The sequence below is a fragment of the Physcomitrium patens genome, chromosome 16 (genome assembly GCF_059467195.1).
Source record: "Physcomitrium patens ecotype Gransden chromosome 16, ASM5946719v1, whole genome shotgun sequence".
In the NCBI taxonomy this organism is placed as follows: Eukaryota; Viridiplantae; Streptophyta; class Bryopsida; order Funariales; family Funariaceae; genus Physcomitrium; species Physcomitrium patens.
Genome location: NC_143425.1, coordinates 12,874,842 through 12,900,038, shown reverse-complemented (window position 1 = coordinate 12,900,038; position 25,197 = coordinate 12,874,842). Strand labels below are relative to the sequence as shown.

General features: G+C 39.2%; 5 protein-coding genes across 9 annotated transcripts; 1 reads left to right on the top strand and 4 right to left on the bottom strand.

The window, feature by feature from the left end:
• Positions 1-388: 388 nt before the first annotated feature.
• On the bottom strand, positions 389-4,685 carry LOC112293744 (uncharacterized). Of its 2 annotated transcripts, XM_024543537.2 has the most exons (12): positions 4,479-4,685; positions 3,900-3,946; positions 3,625-3,749; positions 3,307-3,401; positions 2,941-3,146; positions 2,592-2,780; positions 2,188-2,262; positions 1,760-1,969; positions 1,394-1,547; positions 1,056-1,107; positions 753-899; positions 389-643 (listed from the first exon to the last, which is right to left on the bottom strand). In XM_024543537.2, the coding sequence occupies exons 1-11, from the start codon at positions 4,578-4,580 to the stop codon at positions 763-765; spliced, it is 1,392 nt and encodes a 463-aa protein (XP_024399305.1). In that variant the 5' UTR covers positions 4,581-4,685; the 3' UTR covers positions 389-643; positions 753-762. The 2 variants fall into 2 exon arrangements, with proteins under 2 accessions (XP_024399305.1, XP_024399306.1); XM_024543538.2 differs by lacking the exon at positions 2,188-2,262.
• Positions 4,686-9,957: 5,272 nt separating this feature from the next.
• On the bottom strand, positions 9,958-11,813 carry LOC112292986 (glucuronoxylan 4-O-methyltransferase 1). Its single transcript, XM_024541998.3, has 3 exons — positions 11,229-11,813; positions 10,537-10,855; positions 9,958-10,327 (listed from the first exon to the last, which is right to left on the bottom strand). Exons 1-3 carry the CDS (start codon positions 11,670-11,672, stop codon positions 10,164-10,166), a joined length of 927 nt encoding a protein of 308 aa, XP_024397766.1. The 5' UTR covers positions 11,673-11,813; the 3' UTR covers positions 9,958-10,163.
• A 548-nt stretch (positions 11,814-12,361) lies between these two features.
• LOC112292985 (uncharacterized) lies at positions 12,362-15,639 on the top strand. 4 transcript variants are annotated; one of them, XM_024541997.3, is made up of 4 exons: positions 12,362-12,788; positions 13,681-14,403; positions 14,668-15,081; positions 15,406-15,639. In XM_024541997.3, the coding sequence occupies exons 1-3, from the start codon at positions 12,474-12,476 to the stop codon at positions 15,037-15,039; spliced, it is 1,410 nt and encodes a 469-aa protein (XP_024397765.1). In that variant the 5' UTR covers positions 12,362-12,473; the 3' UTR covers positions 15,040-15,081; positions 15,406-15,639. The 4 variants fall into 4 exon arrangements, with proteins under 4 accessions (XP_024397765.1, XP_024397763.1, XP_024397764.1 ...); XM_024541995.3 differs by having other exon boundaries at positions 15,313-15,639; XM_024541996.3 differs by having other exon boundaries at positions 15,300-15,639.
• Positions 15,640-18,184: 2,545 nt separating this feature from the next.
• LOC112293490 (Golgi SNAP receptor complex member 1-1) lies at positions 18,185-21,751 on the bottom strand. Its single transcript, XM_024542961.3, has 6 exons — positions 21,387-21,751; positions 20,700-21,195; positions 19,683-19,907; positions 19,150-19,320; positions 18,814-18,927; positions 18,185-18,582 (listed from the first exon to the last, which is right to left on the bottom strand). The coding sequence occupies exons 2-6, from the start codon at positions 20,763-20,765 to the stop codon at positions 18,469-18,471; spliced, it is 690 nt and encodes a 229-aa protein (XP_024398729.1). The 5' UTR covers positions 20,766-21,195; positions 21,387-21,751; the 3' UTR covers positions 18,185-18,468.
• A 663-nt stretch (positions 21,752-22,414) lies between these two features.
• LOC112293489 (very-long-chain enoyl-CoA reductase) lies at positions 22,415-24,842 on the bottom strand. The gene is made up of 4 exons (XM_024542959.3): positions 24,618-24,842; positions 23,983-24,022; positions 23,112-23,860; positions 22,415-22,846 (listed from the first exon to the last, which is right to left on the bottom strand). The coding sequence occupies exons 1-4, from the start codon at positions 24,702-24,704 to the stop codon at positions 22,778-22,780; spliced, it is 945 nt and encodes a 314-aa protein (XP_024398727.1). The 5' UTR covers positions 24,705-24,842; the 3' UTR covers positions 22,415-22,777.
• Positions 24,843-25,197: the final 355 nt, after the last annotated feature.

Genomic DNA, 25,197 nt, shown 5'->3' with positions numbered 1-25,197 from the left:
AAATGTTTCGCAGTGGATTCTAGCGAGTCTCCTCCAGTGGCACTGCATCCATTTTTATTTACATAGATTCCTTGGCGATACATCGATTCTTACATTTTGCGGTGAAGCAACATGCAGTACACTAGAGATTTGAAGTTGAACACCTAGGTTTGTCGTTCAGACTCAAGTAACAAATCTATTGAGATTTACTGCAACTGAATCGAAGGCGTGACGGGAAGAAATTTGGTTTGAGAGTTGAACAAGGCGAGTCATTACTACGGTGTCCTGAAGATGAGAAGCACCGGGAGAAGCCAGAACTTCGCAGTGGTAGACGCCTTGCGTTAGGATGAAAATGAAGAACGAGGAGTTTGTAAATTTGGAGAAGACGGAAAACCAAGCACCGATCAAGTGTCAGTAAAACGTAACCCACCATTTTGCATTTATTTAACTGAGGGCATGATGTACCCTTGAGACTGAATCAAGACAACCGGACTCAAGCTTGTCCTTTCCTTTGGAATGACCAACTAATTTACAGCAAGAAAATAGTTCCTGATGTGATGCTATTGATCAGCATATCCTCGTCGTCATCAAACATTCAACTCCTTTGGCAAGCCTGGAAACCTTCTGTCGACGAACTCCTTGTACTTCGACCTAAGAGCGTTCACTGCAAGTACACGGGCACGTTCAGCGATGGTCAAAGGTTTGGCACACGTTGGTCTCGTTTAATAATAACACAGTCGCTAGCCAAAGGACAAAATAAGATGTTTACTTACCTTAAAGACCTTATTGAGGTGTCTTAGATTCAGAGACAGGGGCAGCGCTTGGCTGCCCAGTACCTGCTGTGACAGAAGGCTTCTTCCCCTTGCTCTTGGGCAATTTCTCCGAAACTGTTGATTCGATGTAACTCAGGAGGTCATTCTCTGCAAGTCCACAGTGACAGTAACAGGCATGGAGCCTGGTAAGATCCCTCACACAGCAACCACAACATGCTGGTTCACCAAGGAATCGCCAGTGGCAGTGTTGAAAGGAAACCGCATTGTGATGCATAAGTTGATCATACAATAAAATCTACGTACCTGCTAAGACGCTGGCGTTTACCAAAAACGCTGGAACGTTTGTGCTCTCCAACTGCGTAACATACGACCAAATCGTATATAAACACTAAACCCATAGAGAGAACTATTCTCTACATAAATAAACAGCGTCAGGAGATATCGGGAACTGTAGATATGTAGAGTTAATAATTAGAGATAGACGATACGACCTAAATTTGAACTGTAACTGTTTAAAATGGCGGCGTTAGTCGGCTGAACGCCATCAAGAAGAATACTACTCGAACAACCAACATTAAAACAAGACCCCTCAACTTCATTTACAAACAAAAACGACAATCAGTCCAGATAAAAAGGTGTACCATTGCTGTAAATCCCTTTCCAAGCTCAACTGGATCCACTGACCCTGGACCTGCTTGATAACCGGGTTGAAAATCATCTCCATTGTAGCCTGCTACGAACAATGCTCCCGCCTTTTCCGGCGTGACCTTCGAGATTTCAGGAATAGCTCCAGAACTGCACACACAAAAAGTAATAAACAAATAAACAAATTTGAATAAATAAATAAATAACAGGATCTTCAAATAAGCTCTTAAACCAGATCCGCAAACAAAAAAAGACCATGAAGTCTTTCCACACCTAATGAGCACTAGTGAATATTAAAAAATGTAAAAAAAAAAAAAAAAAAAAAAAAAAAAAAAAAAGTCAAAAGCCAAAATGTTGCAAACCTGTCGGCGGTTACCAACACCACGGAAGAAGGAGCTTTGTAAAGGTTGGGAGCCCCAGCGTCTTTGCTCGCAAAAAGGCGGGCCACCCCTTCCTTGCTCCAAACTACACCAAGATCAGGCGATACTGCTGCTTTCAGAACTCCAGCGTTCTTTTGGATCACCGACTCTGGGGCAAATACGACGACTGTTGCTCCTCCCTGAATTACGAGCCTGCAACCTCCCGCCAAAATATTTTACGTAAATGTTTTATGATCCTGTAAAACTGTGTTTTACGTTTATGTAGACTTGTAAACGATTATGCAATTACGATTGTATTCAGAGAGTTTCTCTCACCCAATGTTTGATCATTAAAATGTTCATCACCTTGAATTTATTACAAATTAGAGCGAATCCAATCAAACCGACACAAATATGTGCGTGGTTGTAACCTTGTTGATGTATTTTCACAAAATATAGTATCATACCGCTCCTGCTTGTACTTCAATGCTAAATTTGACAATATACTGACAATACCCCAACAGCAGGTGAGGGTGAGGATATCAAAGCTAATACATAATCTCAGTAGGTATCTATGACATTTCAAAGTTTGTTAAGTTTGATGTTTTAAAATTTGTATTAATATAGAGGTCACAAGTACGAAGAGCACCATGTATTCACTTGATCTAATAAATATTATTCTTTTTCATTTAGCCGATAATAATAAATAAGTTTTATTTTATTTTATTTTCTTCGTTTTCTACTTTGGGATAGTTATGACCTAGTATAAAATAAGGCATGCGTTCCACAGAAATATTGTCCATGTGTTAAATCATTAACAGAATAGCATACTGACCGTGCTGACAGCGGAAGGGCATCTCGAGACAAGACACTGGGTGCCGTTAAGGCAGCCAAAGCCTTTTTGATAGTTTCAACATCTGTAAATGCACTCCCCACCAAGATCATGGCCGAGCGATCATAATCGATCACTACAAAGGCTGCCTTATCCTCAGCAGAAAGTCCAACACTGCCAACATCAGATGGACTGCAAGGCAACACCACATCCGACTTCTTATTATTAATCGCGGACCAGTAACTCTTACAATGCGTGACGTCATCGCTGAGAATGAATGTAATCTTCGAATGATAACAAGTATGAGCAAAGGAACTTCAAATACATGCCGGGATTTATAAGGTGACGATACCTGTAGTTTGATGCAATGTAAACTGTAAAAGGAAACACTTGTGAAGAAACTTGGCGAGTAGGAACTGGTTCTAGAATGCTTCGGAACAGCAATGCACTTGACGGATTGTCAGAAATGGTCCGCACTTTGGCATCAGACAAAGGTGATGAACCAACCGCACCATCATGGACATAAATCTTTTGAGAGTTGGCAAGGAATGCTGTCACCTGCATAAATGACCTCTTTCTGTTGGTTCGATACAAATATAGAGCAATTGGAAACAGATAACAGACCAATACAACCAGGGTTATCCCTACAATGTCCACATACAATCTCGTAAAGAAAAAATTTGAGCACCCAATAGCAAGATAACTTTGGCACACTCACCTCTTTGAAAAGTCGATTGAACTGAGCTTTGCTAATATCTGTAGCTCCCGCGGTGTATGAACCACGAGCATAAACCTTGGTGGTTGAACTTGGCTCTGTGGATGATGAATGACGTGAGCTGTGTTAGAGCTGAAAGTGCAGCTTCTAATACAGACGATAAAGCTATGCACTTGGATCACCCTAAAGAACCCTCGCATACACATTTGCAACAACTTCGAAGCAACATCTACAATTTTCATGATACTGAAGAAGCGATTCTTATCAAGTGACTTTTTATGCTGAAATGGGTGTTATATCCAGTGCGTCATGAAGCTGTACTTGGAATACTAGCATTGAGCTTCTTCAGCTCGGACCCTCTCAGATTACGATACGCCTCTCCTTTTGGTGCAATGCCCTTGGCGCAAAGAGCCCAGTTAAGTGCATAATTCACTCCTGGACCCTCCCTGACAGCAATGCGCACAATCTTCAGTACTCTAATGACAACCCCATGATTGTCATCCTGATTAAATGAGACAAATAAGAAGTATAAAATTACATATCACCGAAAGAAAAGAAAAAAATCATGTCGAAGCAAATGGAAACATTGAGCAAACCTAGGGAAGATGATTTGTTGATTTTGTCCAGTGGCTGACTCTGCCGACTGCAAACGAGCAACCTTCACATTAGAGAGCACTCGTGCGAAATGCATGACACTCCCACAGCTTCCAAATGCCCCCAGTATAGTTGTACATTGATGATCAACGCTCGTACCGCAAATTCATTGTGAAGGTACGAGCGCGTAACAAAATTGAATAGAAAATAAGTCATTACACGAAACCCAGAGTTAAACGAAGCGTCCATGGTGACAACACGTGACATTTCAGTGGACAGCATCGACAACGACAAAAGCCAGAAACCCTAGCGACGACTAAAATGCGAAATTAACAAGACCATTACATCCCCATTTCCCACTTCGTAGTTCGAAACTCCTGTCATTGAACCCTAAAAATTACAAAGACCCACCCACATTCCACCCCGGATCTAATAAAAGACCTTACTGAGCACTAATTCGCAGGAAGGATCTCGTCCCGGCAAACTTTCCACGATCGAAACCCTACACGAGCCCCATCCATGCCCGACCTGCGGAAAATTGAGGTAAAGGGCGACTGACCCCTCAAATGCGAGGCGCATACCTTCTCAGCGGCGCCTTGAGCAGCAGCAGAGGACAGTGGCGCCGAGGCGTGTGTGTAGCGCGAGGAGAGGAGCGCGAGGCGCTGCACTGTGACCCTCCTCATGGTGTGTCCCTCGATAGATCCTCCTCCACGAGCCCTGGCGAGACAAGGCAGCAGCAATACACACACACACCCACACACCCTTCGGTTGCTAGCTCGGCAACCCGCCTCCGATAACTACAAGCCCTCGGAAGACAAGAGCCTGTCGCAAAAAAGAGCTTGAAGCACGGAGGCCGACGGATGGATGGATTATTGTGTAGATGAATGAAGAGCTTGGTTGAATGAATGTGTGTGTCGTCGATGAGGTTTATGTATTTCATCCATCCGCGGATGTTGCTGTGAATCAAGTTAACCCTAATTCTCCTGCTTTGTCAGGCTCGGGGCTTCATCCACTCATGTGTCGTAGATTTAATGTTTATGGTTTTTCCATGTAAAATATAATTTGTATATTGAGATTTTAGGAGATTTTTTTCTGATTTTTTTTTTGAATTATATGTTTTTTTGCATGGTTTTGCTATGTGTTTGATAGAAAATAATAAGATGAGTGTGACAAAAGATGTTGAAGTGTGCATGGAAAGAAACCTGGCCAGTTACTTTTAATTGTTGATTATAAAATTATAAAAAAATAGATAAAAATATTTTTGAACACTGTTAATTTTTATAAAAAAATACAAGTTCATTTTGAATAATATATAAATACTTTTTATATAACATAATACATAAATATCCTAAAATTTAATAACTATACAAACTTGTGCAAAACAATTATGTTACATTCAAAGTAAAACAAGGGCTCTTTATTCAATACTTTATGACAATAGGTATTAAAATATTAAAGAAGTTATATATAGGGGAACGAATGCAAAAGTACTTTCAAATTAGGAAAGGATTTGAAAATAATTACATATAGGGGAACACTTATGTTATCCATTGGTAGAGGGTATTAATGAAGGACCATCAAAGACTAAGTAACCCTAAAAATTGTTGTGCTAATTGTCTACTATGCTTTATTGCCACTCTTCTCTACACCTCTCCATATTCAAATTGTTTTTTATCTTAAAAAAATACAAAAACTTCTATGGAGGTAGGTGATAAACATGTAATGTATAGAAAGTAGACATCTTAAGATGCTACGACAACACTAGACAAATCTAACTTTTTAGAAAATAACCTATAATCAATTGAGAACATAATTTGTGCAAGTACAATGCAAAAGAAGGAGTCTTACAATCATGACTAGCTATAATATTGTGCAATCAATTTCTTCCAATTGCACTAAGCCATCACGTATAAACAACCCCTATGGATTATTTTTGCATCTAGTATTATCATCAAGCTTAAGAATGAGCTCATAATCACAAGTTTCAAGACTAACAATGTATTTAGCATACAAGTTTGCATTATAGGAGGTGGTGGGCTCACAATTCAAAGCATGAGCAATATCATCATATATAATCTCTTCATCCACAACATTAAGGCCACTAGACTCTTAGATATTATGAATTCAACAAAGAAAGTGGAAAACTGTCCTTGATGCAATGGTGATGTGATATCGATCTTTTCTTCTAGAAACATCTAATTGGATCACTATTGCCTATTAAATGCTACCAATAGGTTGATTGATGTGATTTATGGCTTAAACAGTGTTTCCATAACTAATTGCTAATTCATTAGATATAACAAGGTGATGCTTCCATGAGGAGATGCAAGTCAATAATGGATTGGAATATGCATGTTATTGTGCCTTACAACATTGCTTTAGAAAAAAACTTGGATGACAAACATTAAATTCCAATAAATCTTTTGCAATAATAGATTTCTCTTTGCTCTTGATAGCAAATGGTCTTACTTCTTAATGAGAGGTGTATATGCATGTTTGGATGCCATGCTCAATATTCAATTGATTGCTAAAAATTTAAATATGAAAAATTTTTAGGCAAAGTTACAATGTAAAGTGATATGAGTACTTATAAAGTGTGATTGTGATTCTAGTTCAACTACCCTCATCTTCTATAAAAGTACTAGCTACATCAATGGCAGTGCTTACATATATAAGTATTATGATCTTTTTTATGAAAAATACCATAAGTGACTTAGTATTTAGCATCAACTTTTCCATGGCTTTAAAGACAAATTTTGCAGAGATGGCCTACTTGCTTAATCTTAAGAGATGGCCAATTCATGTTGTCATCACTCAAAGTTTCAGTGCCAATAGATATAACAATGCTAGCATACATAGGACAAAATTTGCTTAACATATAAATTTGGTGTAGAAATTATTCAACCCACTCTTAGGATTTCATTGCTCTAGTATATGTGTGGATGCATGGCAATTGATATTCTTCAAACTTTCTATAGGAACAAAAGTAGCCAACAAGATTGATAACTCGGAACATACTACTACTACTATTATTATCACTGCCATAAACCTCAAAAACATATGTGTCTATTTGGACCATTAGCCATGTTCAACCTTTCCTAGCCTTTGTCTAAAGTTCAAGTATTGTTGACTATGGCAAATGGTCTATAAGCTCAATGTACTCTTCTTGTTGGATAAAGAAGAGGCCACATGATTTGCGGAAAAGCTATACAAGAGCATTGAATGGCTCAATATTGCAAACAAAAAGAATCCATGCATTTGTTATGTTTGACATGTTTGATGTGAGCACCTCAAAGCATAAAATCTTAGTATGGCTTAATATCCACGTTTCTGCTAAGATTCCATTGATATTTGCATAAGCCTCAGCATGCATCTTCTTGATCTATGCCATGGCAAGTAGATAAGTGACTTTGATGAATGCTTTGGCAGCAATTCAAATCTTATCATTTAGCTACGTTTCATAATGGATATTTATATTCTTCTCAATGTGGTAGATACATGTTGTATTTGCTGCCATGGAAAGCATGGATGCAATACTATTCTTAATGCCTTTTTTTATAGTCATTGACCACTAATTGCATTGGTGAATTAAAGAAAGACATTACTTCTACCACCTTTGTACAAAACCATGTCTAATTTTCAATGTTCTCAATTGGTGCAATGCCAAAGGGAATTGGAACTAGGTGTCTTTTGACATCAATTACTAAATACATGTCTTTGTATGTAGCTTTGGAATAGACTATATCTAATAAAATGATTGGATGGTAGTGTGTCACGGCAGCCTTCTATACCATCAAACAGAGAAAGGTATGTTTAAACCATCCATGGTTGTTAATATTAAATGCAAAAGAAGTTCCAGGATTAACAACTTTTAGCTTATGAAGGAAGCCATAGATCTTTTAAAATCTTATATTGTACTTACCAATGGAATATTTTCTATGGGCCTCTTGGCTATGCCAAATTGCTGGGTATGATGTATCAGAACCAACTTACATCCTAACATGGTTGGTGATGTCTTGTGGATATAGACCATAGCTGTTATGGACAAGAAGTTTGATAATGATAGCTAGAGCATGTCAAAAAAGCCAAAAAAAATCAAAGATTATCATACAATTCTCATAGTAGGGTATAAATTTGATAATATAAAGTAATCCATGCTTTTAATAATTGAAAGAGACATAGAATGCACACCATCTAGCATCATTCTTTATCAACCCGTAGATTGCCACAATGTTAAAAGGCTTATTATTTTTGAAATGGTATGGAGCAGACACCTTTTGAGCATATGCATTGAGCATTGCATATGCTTCTTTTGCCATTAAAAGAATAACACTAATATGAACATCCATCTGATTTAGATACCAATCTTCATCTTATTATAATTTTTGCAATTTCTTCCTTCTATGTAATTAAGACAAAGATGCAAGTTAGCAAATCTGAATTTTACACTAATATCATGTTAAGCTAAAGAAGATTTGTTATCAAATTGATACATGTGATGCTTGCAATAAGTATTGTCAAGGTCAACCATAACATCAATTGCCTTTGATTTAGGTAATTGGTTGGGATTACCCTTCTTAAGAAAATAGCTAAGCCGGGATAACTAATGCATATTGTAATAAATTAGCACTCTTTTGCTAAAATTTCACCTTTCTTCCTTGATTCCATGCAAGAATGTCAGAATAGCCAGTTGAATTGCCTACCTTGATGACACTTATTATGAGAGCAAAAATGAAATTCTCTCTAAAAGGAGTATAGTAAAGATACTTATTAATTAATCAAGCTATCACAAAATTAGGAGAAATTAATCACACAGCATTATACCTTGTCGCAATTATTATACTCCCTCATGTATGTTATGCTTCTAGAGATTGTGTTCTCAATTGTATTAGATTAGTCTTTCAAATATTAGATTTGTCTAGTATTATTGGAGTATCCTTAGAGGTCTACTTTCCACACATTGCACGTTTATCAACTATTGGTGAAGAAGCTATTGCATTGTTTAATACAACAAAGAAGTTTTTGTATTTTTTAAAATAAAAAAATAATTTGAATGCAGAAAAAGTGTAGAAAAGAGCAACGGCAAAGTGCATCAAACAACCAATACAATAATTTTTAGAGTTTTCCTGATCTTTGACAATCCTTCATTAATGTCTTTTGAAAATAGATAACATGAGTATTCTCCTATATGTAATTATTTTCAAATCCTTCTTTGATTTGAAAGTACTTTTGCATTTATTTTCCTACATGTAAATTCTCCTAAAATATTGGCTAGTATTTTTTTTGTTTAAAGTCCTATTATCACAACATTATTATAGACAACTATTCTACTTTATTTTTTTGCAAATAAAATGAAACTCTAAATAATTAATTAAATTGAACTAACATGACAATCAATAAAGCAATAAACTTTTTGATTGTTTCATTATAGTAGAAACAAATAAATATAAAACTTAAAATTATTAATATCATTGTTTATATAAATTTAAAAATTAACCCAGTTAAATAATAATAATGATCATCTCAAGAAGTAGAAGATCCATTCTTGATGCAAAAATATTGTGCAAATTTTTACATCAAATTTTTAATATTTAATATTTAATTTCTTTTTGAAATTCTATAAAAAAATTATTAAATGAGAGTAATAAAATCTGTGAAATTCTCTCACGAAAAAAAAACAACATGAAAATTGAATCTTATCAAATACTTCATAAAATATTACATAAATCAAACTTTTGACTTGAAATATTAATACTTTAATGAAATATAAATAATACTGTTCTATTTAAAGCACCATATGGATAGTATACTACTTTTCAAATATCTCTTGCATTTGTAATTTTTTGTTTTATTAAAATACTTAAATTATCAAGTATAAAATTTTAATGAAGTGAAAATATTTCCATCATATTTCTCAGATAATATATATATATATATATATATATATATATGCACCAATGCATATATTTGAAAAGAAAAAAACTATCATTTGAATCAACAAGTTTGATGATAGTTTTCCAAACCCATAAATCTTTTCAATCTTAAATTTTAAAATAAAAATTTGAAAAAATTGCCTCACTTTGATTGATATTCACGTCTTTCCAGACTTCCCATTGTATGCTTCGACATTCACAAATCTCAACAAGCTGTTTGAATGTTTCAAAAGCAAGCAGCCTGCACATATATCAGAGCGGCACTTATCTGCTAGGAAGTGAAATGAGATGCAGGTAATATTGAATGTTTCCAAGTTATGAACCAGAAAGACTTCAATGGGTTTTATCTGAACAAAATCGAGTCTTCCTGCCTGGATATACTTGGAAATGCCAGAGGTCTCCAATGCTCTTCACTAGATTGGTTGCGCACAAAAACTCTTCACTGAACTGCTTCTCGAGTGGCCTTGAAACGTCATGAAGAAAGATGTCTGTGTACTCTGAGATCACAGCAAACAAAATACATCCTCACACGGCAGATTTGTAACACAGAAATAGCATAGAAAAGTCGAATTTGCTAAAAATCCCTCTCATATTTAGTGTGAAAGAAAAGCATAGGTGACGATTTTACTGATAGTTTGAAACACATCGTTTAAATAAGGGGATGTGAATAAAAGCTATCAAAATCGTTCAATGAATTTCTTTTTACCTGAAGCAGTTCTTGTGTGCGCTACAACCGCAGAAGTGAAAATAGGGCTCATTCGTCCCGGAAAGTTGGAATACTTAGGATAGCTTCGGGGTCCGTCAATCATAATCACATCCCATTGCACAGAAAGTATTTCTATCGGCAGCTGACTCATGGCCAGAGCACACTCGGAGGTTTCAATTGGCTGATATGGTCGACATTTAGTTGAGATAGTCTCTCTTGCCTTCTGTAGCAAGTCCGATGCATCTTGTAGCGTTGTGCTGTATTTAACTTTGTAGATCTCTAGCTCCGGATGCTTGACTCTCATGCGATCAATCCACTCCTGTGTAATGCAAATAATGGAGGTTTCAGCAACGGTAAGAAAAATTGTGGAGTCGATGTGGTGATTGACACACTATCAGAGTAGCCATGCTTACGTGCACCTCATTTGAGAATACGCCAGCCGGCTACATCAAGGCGGTTGACAGGCAGACGAGGTCAATTGAACATTTGCAAAGATGATAACTAGCTTTTTGGTATACATCACAAATCCAGCACCACTATCAGGTCACCGGGAGTTCATTTGATCAAATTAACTCCAACAAGTGATGAATACTTCAAGGGAGTTTTCAGAAGTAATGGTTTCTACCGCTACGACATAAGATAACAGTGGAACAAAAATCGAAATCAGAAGACAAAATGTTAGAAATAGATACCTGGCTCTCGTCGAGGAAGACAGTACGACCTCCGTAGTTAAAAGTGGCCCACAGCAAGCTGTCATACCACATTCCAAACACAAGGAAATTGCACGGTGCACGTTGCAACAGCACTCCCAATGTCATTGCAATCTCGTCCTTCGATTGCTGCGGTAGTTCTTTTGTGGTGGCAAAATGTAACAGAGCAAGCGCAACGTCATGCGGCATAGCTCCGCCACCCCCTCTCTCTCGTTCATGATCGTTTACTTGAGGTCTTCTATCTCTTTCACCTCCGAGTTCTTCAGCCCATATCAGCTCCTTCGCAGCGGGATTCCACGTAGCCAGCCCGAAAAACACAGCCAGTAATCCGACTGAGAATAGAAGAGGTGCAATCACAAACAGTGTCGAGTTTCCCTTCTTTGAGCCCTGTGCCGACTGGAGAACGGTTCCCTTCGCCATCTTCATGAATATAATGTGGCCTATACTTGCGGTGATCAGTTCGGACGAGACATGATTCCGTAGACGTCCAAAAACACTACATCGTGAGCGTTGCCACTCTGCAAGATGTTTATCAGCTAACCTTGCTTCGTTTCTCCGTATCCATCTTAATCACGAGGGCAGGGCACGGTAATTCCGCTAGCATTGAACTCAATATGAACTTTGGCAGCCTGCAACCAGCAAGCTCTGCTTGCAGGAATATACCTGCCCCACGTCTAACTCAAGTCAGCGAATAGACGGATTCGAATCACACAGTAGCTATACACATCCTCACATGCACAGATCAGTAGCGAGATGCGAGAGTACACAACTGAAACGAGATGGCGTGGTTGACAGGGATCGAAGGCGGCAGCAGAATTCACACATGGCGGAATTCCAACTTGCCAAGCAGCACCGTTTCACGCACCATCTCTTTCGTCTCTTGTCAATTCGGTGCCTGGTCTGACGATGATTTTGGGCGGACCATATTCGTCCCTACATCGTTGACCATCGCCTCCCCTCTAACATCCTCCGTCCACGTTGTGGCCACCGTCGTCCATCGTCAAGCAGGGTTTTGACAAGGTATGCACTGCTGTAGGATTGAGGTCCGGCGATGGTGTGGCGTGTTCGCCTGGGGAGGTGGGAATCACCATTGGGTTCGCACAAAAGTTTCATGATGCTTTATTTCGATGGGGAGAATTTACGTCGTTGTGGTCACGTCAGAAAGTTGGAAGGAAGAAGCCGAGGTTGGCGCGGTAGCGGTGCGTGAAGGTTGATGAGGCACCCGCCATGGCTATGGAGGCTGCGGAGTTCAGCTTCCTGTGGGAACCGACTATCAATTCTGACGTGCTTCGCCTTATTCTCAGCCGCTTGCCGCTCTCCTTGATTGCCAGGACCGCTTGCGTTTGTCGTAGCTGGTACATAGTCGCCACAGATCCAGAATTGCTCATGGGGTGCTTCAAGGTGGAGTGGAAGCTTGCGGACGTGGTTGGTAAGCCATCGGGAAAGCAATTCTTCGACCGAGGGTTGCATCGGTTCGCAATTTCGCATCCTCTGCAACGATGGGATACTGTGGACAGCTTGGCGGTGAAGTATGATGTCGAGGTCAGTGATCATCTTTCTGTCTGTGTGTCTCTGTGCTCTGTTCTGTGCTCCTGTATCCCTGGAGAAACATGCTCTATAATAGCGCATTTTTTACGTGTGCTGAAAGTGAAATTGAGGAATTTGGAGGCTCTCAAAGTATGTTTTGGATTTATTTCTCAGAACCTACTTCAATTAACTAAAAAATGAGAGGGTGTATATAACCACTCCTTTTGTTTGTGCATTGATTTTCTAGTGAATAAAAATGAAATCCTGTCTTTTTGTACGTGACCCTGCACTAGTTGTCTTTATTGAAATCTCGTGGAAAATTAACAGCAGTTGTCCTCTTTTGTCCATGAATGTGACCTTGTAAATGTCGACCGACAGCTTACTTGGACCATTTGCTAATTGGAGTGTTTCATTCTAACTCTATTATTCCTTCAAATAGATTGGACCACTACTATATATATATATATATATATATATATATACATATATGTATTGTGAGGTTGTGAACCTATTAACCCGTTCATGTTCATCGGGAATCGCTCACCCCTCATCATGTATTATGACGATTGGTGTAACGATCAGAACGATAAATTTCGGAAGAAAATTGAAAACAAGGTTGCAGGATGCTATGGTGTGGTCGGTCTATCGTGTCCACTTGGGGATGATTTGGCTGCTTCTTAGGGTCAGTAACTGTCGACGGCGGTTAAAGGGCTATTGTATCGGTGTTTGTTCATGTCACTAATGTGCCTGTCCGATATACTATGTTATCATCCATCTGTAGAAGAAAGAACGCCTAGATCATTGATAGATATGATTTTTCAAACAAAGTCGCATAGATTTACTCAAGTGGAGTTTAATTAAGAATTCTACACAATGATGGCTTATCATGAGTGGTATTAATTTGCAGGCTTCCGAGATTAGAATGCTCAATAGAATGAGCAGCGATCATGACGTACATCGCCGCAAACGGCTGTTGATACCGGTAAAAAATCCGCAGCTTCTGGCTGGGAAGATATGCTACATTGAGTCCGATGAACACTCGAAGTCCGAAATGGCAGTGTTATATTTGCAAGGAGAACGAAACAAATCCGAAAACGCTCAAAGAATTGTTGAAACAAATATTTTTCAAGGCGCAAGCAGTTCAGCAGGTCCTAGAATGGACCAAGTCAGCGCAATTCCAGATGTATTAACTGAAATTATGACAGAAAGAGGTGATATGGGAGGAAGTCATGCTAGGTTTCGAGAAAGAGTTGTAGATAAGGCAAGCTATTTTACAAACGCTCAAGAAAAGGGTAAGCAAATTGAAGGTTTTGAGAACAGAATTTTTCCGAATCAAAAGGTTGAGGGCAACGCTTCAGCTTTCACGGATGATTTATGGAGGATAATCTTGGAGCTCTTGCCAGTCACTGCGCTGGGGCAGGCTGCATGTGTGTGTCGCCTTTGGCACACCATCGCAACTGAGCCTGCTGTGTTAGCAGCTGCGTTCATGGCACCTTGGGGACTGAATAAGGTTGTTGGAACCCCGCTTTCCAAAACCTTTTGGCGCGGCCAGCTAGGACAGTTTGTTATATCTCACGCACTGCAACGTCAGGATACAATTGCAGGCTTGGCTGTGAAGTACGGAGTGCAGGTAAATTAATCGTTAATCAGTTTATCGACGCTGAGAGTGAGTTATTTGTCATTTCTGAATAGCATGTATTGTTGGGTACCTAATTTAAACGTTAGAGGTATGCAAATAGCTTGGAGTGTTGGAATAGTTTTGTTGCTTCTAAGGTCAAGCATTGCAAGAGAATGCTGTTTTGGCCCTCTTTGAATTGAAGATCGAGGTCACAAGTATTGATTGGTTTCGTGTCATTTTCAGTAACAGTGGCGAAGCTTTGTTATCATGGAACAGGTGCAAGGGATCCGAAGAGTTAACAATATGATGAGCGACCATGGTATTCATTCGCGGGAGCGTTTGTTGATCCCAGTCTCCAGGCCTGAGTTACTTGTGGGGCAAACCTGCTTCATTGAGATGGACGCCCACGCCAAACGAGAGGTTGGAGTGCTGTATCTGGATGGGTCAAAACCCAACAGGAAGGACGCTGCGCGTGCTGAAGCTCGGGCACAACGCAGGCTGAAGACAGAAGTCATGGAATCCTTGAAGAGGAGTATGAGGGTCGACGACAGTACAGCTCAGTATTATCTCGCTCTTGCTGAAGGAGACGTTCGAGGTGCCCTGCAGGAGTTCAGCGAGGACCTTCAATGGGAACGCACAGCACAATAAGCTTGTGCTGTAGCTTTCAACGGATCTCGCACATTGCAAATGGTACTTATTCCTGCCAGCTGCACATGACAGTAATTGAAGTAGTAGTTCTATCAGATTGTAAATACCCATTCAAACTACCACCGTACTGCGTCTCATATTTACCCATTTGACTTGACGACCATTCATATCAACAGCTCAAAATGTGGTGTTTATGCAATTATATCATCATACAAGCTGAAACTCTTTCACGACCAAGGAACTGATTTCCTGTGTAAAAGTTTTGTGTTACAGGGTTATCAGAGCAACAGCATTGAGAATCTATTGCTTAACGTATCTAGTAGTAAACCATGTTGAATAGATGTTGAAACAATTTTGATTCTGCAGGCTTACCTCTCAGCTCACACCGCCACGTCGAGGGGCTGCAGAACGGACACATAGTTCCGTTATCATTTCTACGCTTAAAAACCCCTATTTTCACTGACCAGGCGTTCCTCTACATTCGGCAGTCAATGACATTCTGTACTTAAAGGAGAGATTAGGTTCTTATAATTGTTGTATACCTGTCTCGGAAATTTTAAGTTGCAACGCAATTTCATAAAGGCCAAAACATTTGTTCCAGGAGCGAATCCTACAGTAACTGCTAGATCATTTGTTAATCTCTATTCCTAGCCTCACAATTTATGCTTCATTTATTTTATTTTTTTATTTTTTTTGAAGTGGGAACGCTTGTGCTATCTAAAGGAAAGACCTAGTGAATGAGTTTGAAAGCTTTTTGATGACACAATTTTGGCTACATTTTGTTTAAATTATTTCTAAAACCAAGAGCATTATATGTTAATTGTATCAATGTAATTTTTAGCATGATTATCATCAATGTCATAATTTTGTAAAAAGAAACATACAGATTTGAAAAATAATAATAAAAAAATTTAAATAAAACTTCATCAAAAGTTTTAATTATTGTGAATAAGACACATCAATATGAAGAATTATGAATATTAATATTATATACAAAGTATATAGTAGTTGGGATAATAAATAATGATTCATAGATTGGAAATAAAAAGTTGTATGTAGAAGAATATTTTATTTATTTATTTATGAGTTATTTTAAACTCGTAAAACATATATATATATATATATATATATATATATTTCTAATTCAATATATGTAAAACTAGCTAACACAAACAAATTATTCAAGCCTCTTCCTAAAGTCTTTACATTTGTGTTTTATTTGAAGTGTTTATAGCATTCTCCTCATTAATTAATATTGTTAGTTGTAGAAAAAAATATAAATTATCAAATGTCATTAATTATCAAAGATGGTGCATCAAAGATAGGATAGAAATCATTTTTACTAGAATCATGTAATCTAGGCTACTTGCTTTTGACCACTAGGCTTTGCCTTGCTCAATCACATATAGCCATGTGATCTTTTTTAATTATCTTTGTTAATTTATAAAATTCAATAAAAATAAATAAATTATTAAAAACCAAAAGTTATTGATAATGCATCATGGAATAGAGTTGGTTTTCAAAATTTTAATTAATTATTGGAGATTATTAGTATGGAAAAGATTAATTTTTATGAGGAATACTATTTATATAAATGGTTTCCAAACCTATTAATATGACACAAGTATTTCACTATTTTATATTCTTAATCCTTGGGAATAAACTTTGCTTAGTGCAAATCAAATAAAGTTCTTTAAAAAATTACTTACAATTGTCTTAGTAATATTTAGTTTGGTAGTAATTTAATGGTCAACTCAATTCTATGGCATGTTGAATAATTATCTTTCTAGTTTGAACCAAACATGGTCTTTTTGATATTAAAATAGTAGAAATGTCAATCTTTTGCAAAAATGTTGTACTTGTGTGACAAGGATTCAAAAAACTAAAGTGGACCTTTACTACTTTATTGGTTTAACAAAACACACACACACACACACACACATATATATATAGATGCTTTAGGATATTATATTAGCTTGAAGAAGCTTAGTTAATAATTGTCCTCTCATCTTCTTGTCTTAATCTACCATCTTAGATAATTAGTTGGACACAATTATAAAGATTGAGATTGCATAATTATTTAATTACTTAGTAGAATATTTTGTTATTTTTAAAAAAAAATAACTAAAAATAATTTATTTAGATTAAAACTAGTTATGTTTTTAAAACTTAAAAATTATCAATTACTACACTAAATTGTAAGAAGATAAGAGCAATTATGTGGTATTAATTGGAGATGAAATTACTCATGTTTATGAATTAAATAAGATTTAAGAAATAACTCTATGTAAAAAAATTACTATACATCTTAAATATGAAAAATGTAAGAATAGTTACCTTTGATACTAATAGTACCATTAAAGAAATAACATTGTCAACCGCGTTTTGTGTTTTTGAAAAAACAATAAGAGCTTTTACTATATTCTTATTTCTCAAATTATTGCATAATTAAATCACGTTAAAAACGAAATTGTGATGACTTTTTTAAACTATAAATTTGCTTTAAATTTGTATTGTTCAAAAACATCTTTACAACAAAGTTTCTTAGCTATCTTTGCATTCATCATTTTATTTTACTTAGCTTAATTTCCTGCTATTATAAAACTTCATTGAGTAGAAATGTATTTTCAATTGAAGTAAAATTCAAAAATAATAAGAATAAAGCTATCATGCATCTCCCATCTGTAACAATATATATATATATATATATATATATATATATACATATATTTATAATATCTCCTTCACTTTTCCCGTTGATTCACGTTGATGATTCAGAATGTCAGAGAATTCTTTGCTTTGCAATGATATAGTTGAGCATTTGAGCTCTTTATAGACTGGTCCAATCCGTTTTAACCACCTACTGAAGCCACCATTGCCGAAACCCAAAGAAACAATTATTTTCTTTTCACCAATACAAGAAAGGCCTTATTATAGGACTACTTCTCAATGCGAAATATAGTATGAATTTAATGACACACCGCCATCTATAAGTGGGTGGAGGTCATTTTTGTTTCCAGCGATGTTTTTAGGAAAGTAATTGCAAAGAAACAAATTGTCGAGTTATGTACCAAAATTGGAAGTTGTATGATTTTCTGTACTAGTCAATAACAAACCAAGCAATAAGTGTAATGAGACTCAAAGGTTGCAAAGCAGAGGAATACAATAACAGCGCCAATTTACAATCAGCAAAATAATTTGAACCCTTGGAAGGTTCATGCAAACTTATTACTACGTTCGGAGGTCTCAGTGTGAACAAAGATTGGCAAGGTCAAGCGATCAGTTCAACACTGTTCCACTCTTGATGTCAAACTTCGATCGTGACAATGAGAACCATCACGAGCATTCACTACCAGGGCTGAATATAGTAATGTCTGTCCACATATCTAATCAATCAAAATCTGGGAGTGTACTGACTCGAAATGCAAATCACTTAGTTATCCAGTATAAAAGAATTAGTATAGTGCACAGTGATGCAACAGACCCAATGATGATCGTATCACGTGACCTTCTCCTTCGAATGGCTGTCAAAACCCCATTTACCTGCCACGACCACCAAATGTCATGAACAGATTCAGTTGGTCAAGTTGCAATAAGCCTACAATCTTCTGCTCAAATTAGCATTCGAGTTTGCCCTAAACCTCTATGCTACAAAGGAAATTGGGGTCGACTCAGCAATTTTGAATATACAATTAAAAGCGTACCAATATCATCTGTAAACGATCTGGGAGCTCACAAGAGGTGTGAAGATGACCAAGAGCTCAAAAGGCTTACCGATGGTAACCTGCTACCGATGGTGTTTATTTTTCCCGAGATGTCCCCGAATGTGGACCGTTGATATCTCAAGGCACTGAATGTTTCGTGAGCATGACCGATCATAGAATCCATCTACGCATGGAGCACCACAGACAATACCGTTACAAACTTGTTTCCAATTTCGATTTGTACACTCCCAATGAAACTACACTCGATACATTAGGTTCAGTGCTTGATTGTCCGCTAAACCTGAAATATCCTTTTAATGAGAACCAAATTTCGCACAGGTAAAATTCTACCTATCCAAACGGAGAATCAACTCATTTCTGAGCATTACAAGATAGCACTTGGTACCTGAGAAGTACTCCTACTTATTGCCCCTTGTTCCCGCAGAAGAGCTTGTTGTTGTAGACCAAAGCCCCCATCATCCATGACGCTATTTCTCTCATCACCTCTGCTAAAATGTTGCAATAGCTCTGCGTGTTCGCGGTTGACTTTTGCGTTGACACGGATCCTCGCAAACTCCTACGAAATCGAAAACCACAAGGACTATGCTATAAAAGCGCCGGCAACCAACAAGGCGAGAATGACAATGACACCTTGCCTACTTATATTGGTATCCAACGATGGCATTAAGGGACAACGCAACAGTAAATAACTTTGACTCTTGATTACCACAGATGTGATATATGATGTTTAATTCTCGTAGTTTAGATGGTAACCCAGCCAATAATATCTCGAGATTGAGAAACTATCATGACTGCAAAACTTACAAGACTTAAAAAGTCGCTGGGACGCAATACAACCAGTGAATAATCCCCTTACCCTTGACAGTCAATTCAAGGCATTATTAAAGAAAAGCATATCAGAATGTTGGGAAACTGCACCTGACTTAATTCGTGTAAAATGTTCCTGTGTCGTGCAAGAGTGTGCGAGAGGACATCGGAACCTGCATTTGAAACCCAGTTTTGCATGTCCTTATTCACTTCATTGAGGTGCTGCAGCAGTTTCTCTATTTCGGCCTCACTGCCATCTCCCTGACCGTCTTTTGGTGTACCGATTCTTCGAAATGATGCTAGCTTCACGTCAAGCTCACTTTCCAGTTTCCTTGCCTGCAAGTAGAAGAAAAAGATTGTATCGACACCTTTAGACAAATATGTGGGCCTGTACGAAACAGCGGCATTACATTTGAAACTTGTGGCCTAAAAAATCTACAAATATTCGACGCAATTAGTAGAACAGAAGAATAAAAAATTGCATGTCCATGGAGGAAGATGGAGGATTAAGTTGTCAAACTACTTGAGACTTCAGTACCGCCCTTGATGTCGCACCGTATATGGGGAAAAGAAGACAAAGGAAAGCCATCGACCACTGTTCCAATTACAAACAAATGGTTTTTCTATAATTATGGTGTTCGCTCGTAAAAGCTAAGGCACAAAAAGATAACCTTCACATTGAGGAAACTATCCCTTGAGTATTGACATGACAAACAAAAATATAAAAAAATTGGGGTAAAATTCAATGGTCAAGAGTAGAACAAAAGGCGACATCAAAGAGAGTTCGGTGATGCTTTGGCGTGCTTAAAGAAACCCCACAGGTCTACCTAATTCCTTGCGCATGTCGGAAGAACAGAGAAGAGCGAACGAAGTAAAACTCTCTTAGATATTTGCTTCATTGTTTTCCTTAAAAATCTTCCGAAAGCGTATCAGATAAAATGTACCTTGAGTGCACGTAGAATCCTGTAGTGTCTGAGTCGGTCATCTCCAAATGAAGGAAATTAGGTCACAAGCACAATGATATCTACTTCCTTCGTTGCACAATCCGCATTGGACTAATCGGCTTACTCCAAATCGACCATTAGCACAAACAAGGCAGATGATGTATTTGGTTCGGTGATCTCCTACCTGTTTGCGTAAATCATCCCAACCAGCATTTCTAGCCTTGGGCGACCACCCAGCTCCCGACGCCATCGCCAGGTTGACTCCGCCCCTGGACGTCCTTACGGAAGCTTTTCCTTTCTCCACGCCACTGATCGCAAGCACGTCGTCGGGGAAGAATTGATCTCTATGTAGAACTTACCGTCACTTGAATCATCGTAGGCACCCAACCCTCTCCCAACTGACTGCTCACCAAACCCTCCTCGTAGAAGGCGCTGAAGCACTAAAACGCGAGATCTACCCTAAACACCCAACACTAATATCACAACCCTTATCCCACACTGGTGCAAACAAGCCCCGCCTCGGAGGCGCTAATCACCAAACGACCTCAGCGCCACCGCAGATACGATCCGTGACACTTCCTCTTCAACGAAAATTCTCGATACGCCACAGTTAGAACCCAAAAAATCAACAGCCCTCAGATCGAAAGCGCTCGACCCAAACATGAAGGTAGCAGAAAGTCCTGCGTCGTTCACACGAGTAGCGATGAACCACGGCCATGAGTAGTGCGAGACTTAAGACAGAGAAAACAGGAACAACACAGCGTGTATTGATTGATTGCAACAATCAGCGTGGGACAGAAGTGGGGTTCCTTGCAGGACCTCAATAAAGGAGCGCACGAGATACCCTCACACAAGCTGTGTTACCACTCACCTCTTTCCCTCCCCCTTTGTTTTACACACACATGAGTAAAGCCTCGCCAGTGGACCCTGTCACTTTGTTCCGTTTTCACGGCGCTGGCATCGCAGGCTTGGAAATTTTGGAAGTGGGTTTGCACCGGCAGCTGGCCTAAGGGGATGCTCCTCAACAGTTGAACTGATGGGTAAAGATGGGTATCAAGGGGCAGAAGTCTAGAGTCCTTTTGTGGGCGTCTCAGAGCAGCTTCACAATGTTTGCCGAGGCTCCGGAACGTTCGGATCATGTCGTTGAATGCAGTATACATGATGTTTAGGTTTCTTCTCCACGATCTGGGCACGCTGGCCCATCATCGCTGACTATTTCATATCCGTCTTTATGACCTATCGGCATGTGAAGGGCTTCTTGCGATTCCTGGGCTTGATCACTTGAACCTACATCCTCCGAACAGTGTCTGAACAGTGTTCTTCTACGTTTACAAGTGAAACTTTTTTCGTGCTGGACAGTGTCTGAATGTATTCTCATTGCGAACTTGGTATTCATAGCAAATGTATTGATTGCACTTACTGATACATACTACGGCTTAATGGAGTGTGGAGGGAGTTGTAACTTCGACTACAGGCTTGGAAGATAGCGAATTTCGTCGTGGGAATGAATTTGACAACGTCCCTTCAGAGAACAGGGTTACTTCGGAGCACGCAAGTAATCTGGTCGAGTGGACACAAATCCACAGCATGGTGAGATGTGGGGCCCCGAGGATTCCTGAACTAAGCGAAAGAATCGTTCCAATCCCATGGCACTGCGAAGGAACACTAACGAACCATAAGTGTAATAAGTTAATCAGTGCTTATTTTAAATCACACATGCTTAATCAAGTTCGTAGAAAAGAGGATTACAGTTTTCTTTCGGCTTTTCAGACTGATCGACTGATGGGTAGATTCAATCGGCGTGTGATACCGTACATGTATACAAAAATGAAGCTGTAGCTATAAACACTAGGAAAAGAACAATGAATTCCTGCTTCAATTGTACTGGGATGCTGAAGGTGAGATAAATCCTCTTATCACAATTGTATTCAAGCGATCTGAACGCGTGCCACTTGAGTATAAAAGTGATCAAAAACATGCCAATTGCACCGAAGTCATCGTTTACTTTCTGCTCTCACCAGAGGACGTATAAATGAGATGGCATACAAGCGACTGCGCATTGAAAGAAGAAAATGCAAATGCTCTACCAAATACAAATTAAACTGCTTCTCCATCTGCTTCTTTACACAAGCAGAAGTATCAAATAAATCGAGAATCACGCTTTAAAATATCACTTAGCTGAATCCTATACAAAAGCTCATATGTTTCGCCCCCAACTAAGCTCAGAGGTAAAGACAATATAAGAAGTCCCAGTTTATCTGCTCACAAAAGCGGGGGGAAGATCACAAATCTTCGAGGGTACTTCTTCCGACCATCTTTCCCATCAAACGTCTGCACAGATGTCATCTCCCAGAATGTCATTAGAAATTGGACAAAATCGGAAAGCATTAGGACTACTAAATACTCCTTCCACATTCCAGTTAGAATAACACTATTGAAAATTGGGTCGTGCAATACAAGTCATATCTGAGAGAGGCAATAATAGTCTTTGTAGGGACAATCGAGTCGTCCATTATTTCACGTACAGATCATATGAACAAGAAGGGACACAGAATACTGTTGGAATGAGTAGTTTAAATCTACAACGAAAACTCACCTTCTTCAAGCGCTTGTGTTTCTGAAGAGCCCACACAGACATGATGTATCCTGCCGCTGCCAGGAAGAGGTATCCTGCCACCGTCTGAGTCGCAATGTTAAACCCAATCCACTGCCAAATCTCGGTGGTATAGTTCGCACAAGTCACATAATTGAACAGGAAACCGTAGGGTATCTGGTATCCTCCCTTTCCATCCGGAGACCTCAAATTCTTCAAGATGATGTGACAGTAGAAATTGGAGAGCTGGCTCACGATGGAAATTGCCAACCCCACGTACATTTGCTTCTCACTCACAGGGGTGTACAATGGATGGTTCACAAAGTAGGCAATGAGGGCCCCGAACAGCCAGTAATAAGCACAATTCCGGTAGACGTTGGAGAGAGGGGAAGTGGCATGACTGAAGCGGTGGATGCAAAAGGTTTCAAATTCTCGTTTGGCGTAGTGGAAGCACCATGCATATAGAGCGTACGTCTGCACGGGGTGGGTGACCTTGCGAAGTGGAAGACCAACGTAGGTGTAGATTTGAGGGAAGAAATAAAAGAGAGGGTAGATGACTAGAGGGCCAAGGTACTCGAAGCAGAAGAGTATTTTGTAGGATACTTGGGGACCTAAGTCTTTGAATACCACCTGGGGCTGATCAGAAGAGAGCTGGTCTTTCAGTTTCTTGGACTCGTCTACTGGAGTCGGACGGCTCTGTCCGGGTTGGAGAGGCAGAGTGAGTCGTTGCCTCTCCAGGTAGAATTTTTTATCTGCGCCGACACCATCAAGACAGACCACGTCAGTATTGCAATTGCATTGCAATGGAGACGACGACGGTAAAAGAAAAGAAAGACGCACGCAAAGCATGTGTGCATTGATAATGAATACTTACTTCGGCTGTAAATGACCTTCTTCAAATCCTCCAATGTTGCCTGCATTTCATTTCGGCCAAACAAAAAATGTCACAGGAGGAACTCATCTCCAGGCTTCATCTCATTATGGTAAAAAAATAAAAATAAAAATAAAAATAAAATCAGCAACCAACCCAAACGAGGACATCTAAAGCCCATAAAACCTCTGGATGCCTATTTTCCAGACACAAAGAACGGCCCCCAAATGGAGAAAGTGACCACCCACTTCATGCTAGTTGAACATCGGCACATTGGTCATAACTACCATACACTGAGTCATTGAGTAAGAACAGCGCTAACGCTATGCTGAATAACCACGTCTATGTCTGGCTCTCTTTACAGGGGCAGACACCCAAAGCCAGTAACCTAAGAAAGCGTGCTCAGATCGTCACATCGGCAGCATTCCTTTCAAAGTAGCACACTCAAAAACACGGAGAGGATAAGAACAAAAGCCAATCACTGCAACACACACTTCTATAACCAGACTTAGCCAACATTGACCCAACACTCAGAAGTCGGCTCTTTCTCTATGGCCCAACATGAGAAACTATCGTCACTCAAGACTGAAAAGCAACGCCCACCAAAACAAAACACGAAGCTCGCAGGGGGTTCTGACCTCTGAAGAGACTTCCACTCCTCCCTTGATAATCTCTTTGCCATTCCGACCCACCACTTGAACAAGCAGATTCTTCTCGGTCCCCATTGTCCACCGCGCTGGGATTGTCTGTGTCGCAACGCTCAATACATGGGACCCTAGAGCTAGCTGCAAACTCGAATCCTGACTACGTGATCCCCCAAATGGAGATTCAGGCAAGAGCTCAAAATGGAGATCCTGGAGGATAGAAGACCCACTGGTGAGTTATCGCTCTCTCTCTCTCTCTTATTATCTCCTCTCCTTTTGGCGACAATGCCGATGCGAAGCCGCAGAACACGCACGAATCTCACGTCCTCCAGCCGCCGACACACGACTGCGGCGACGTCAGCGACCTAAATGGTGCTGAGCGTTTAAGAAGCATTTTTCGTGGTGGTAGGTGCCACGGAGGTCGGGCCTCTTTATGAAACCCGGTTTTAGGGTCATCATCTGGGGAGTCTCCCACAATAGTGGATGTGTGATTCTACGGTTGATGCATTTTCTTTAAGTTATCGTTCATCCGTCTATCTCACCAGTAATTTGTTGGGGAAATATCATATATACC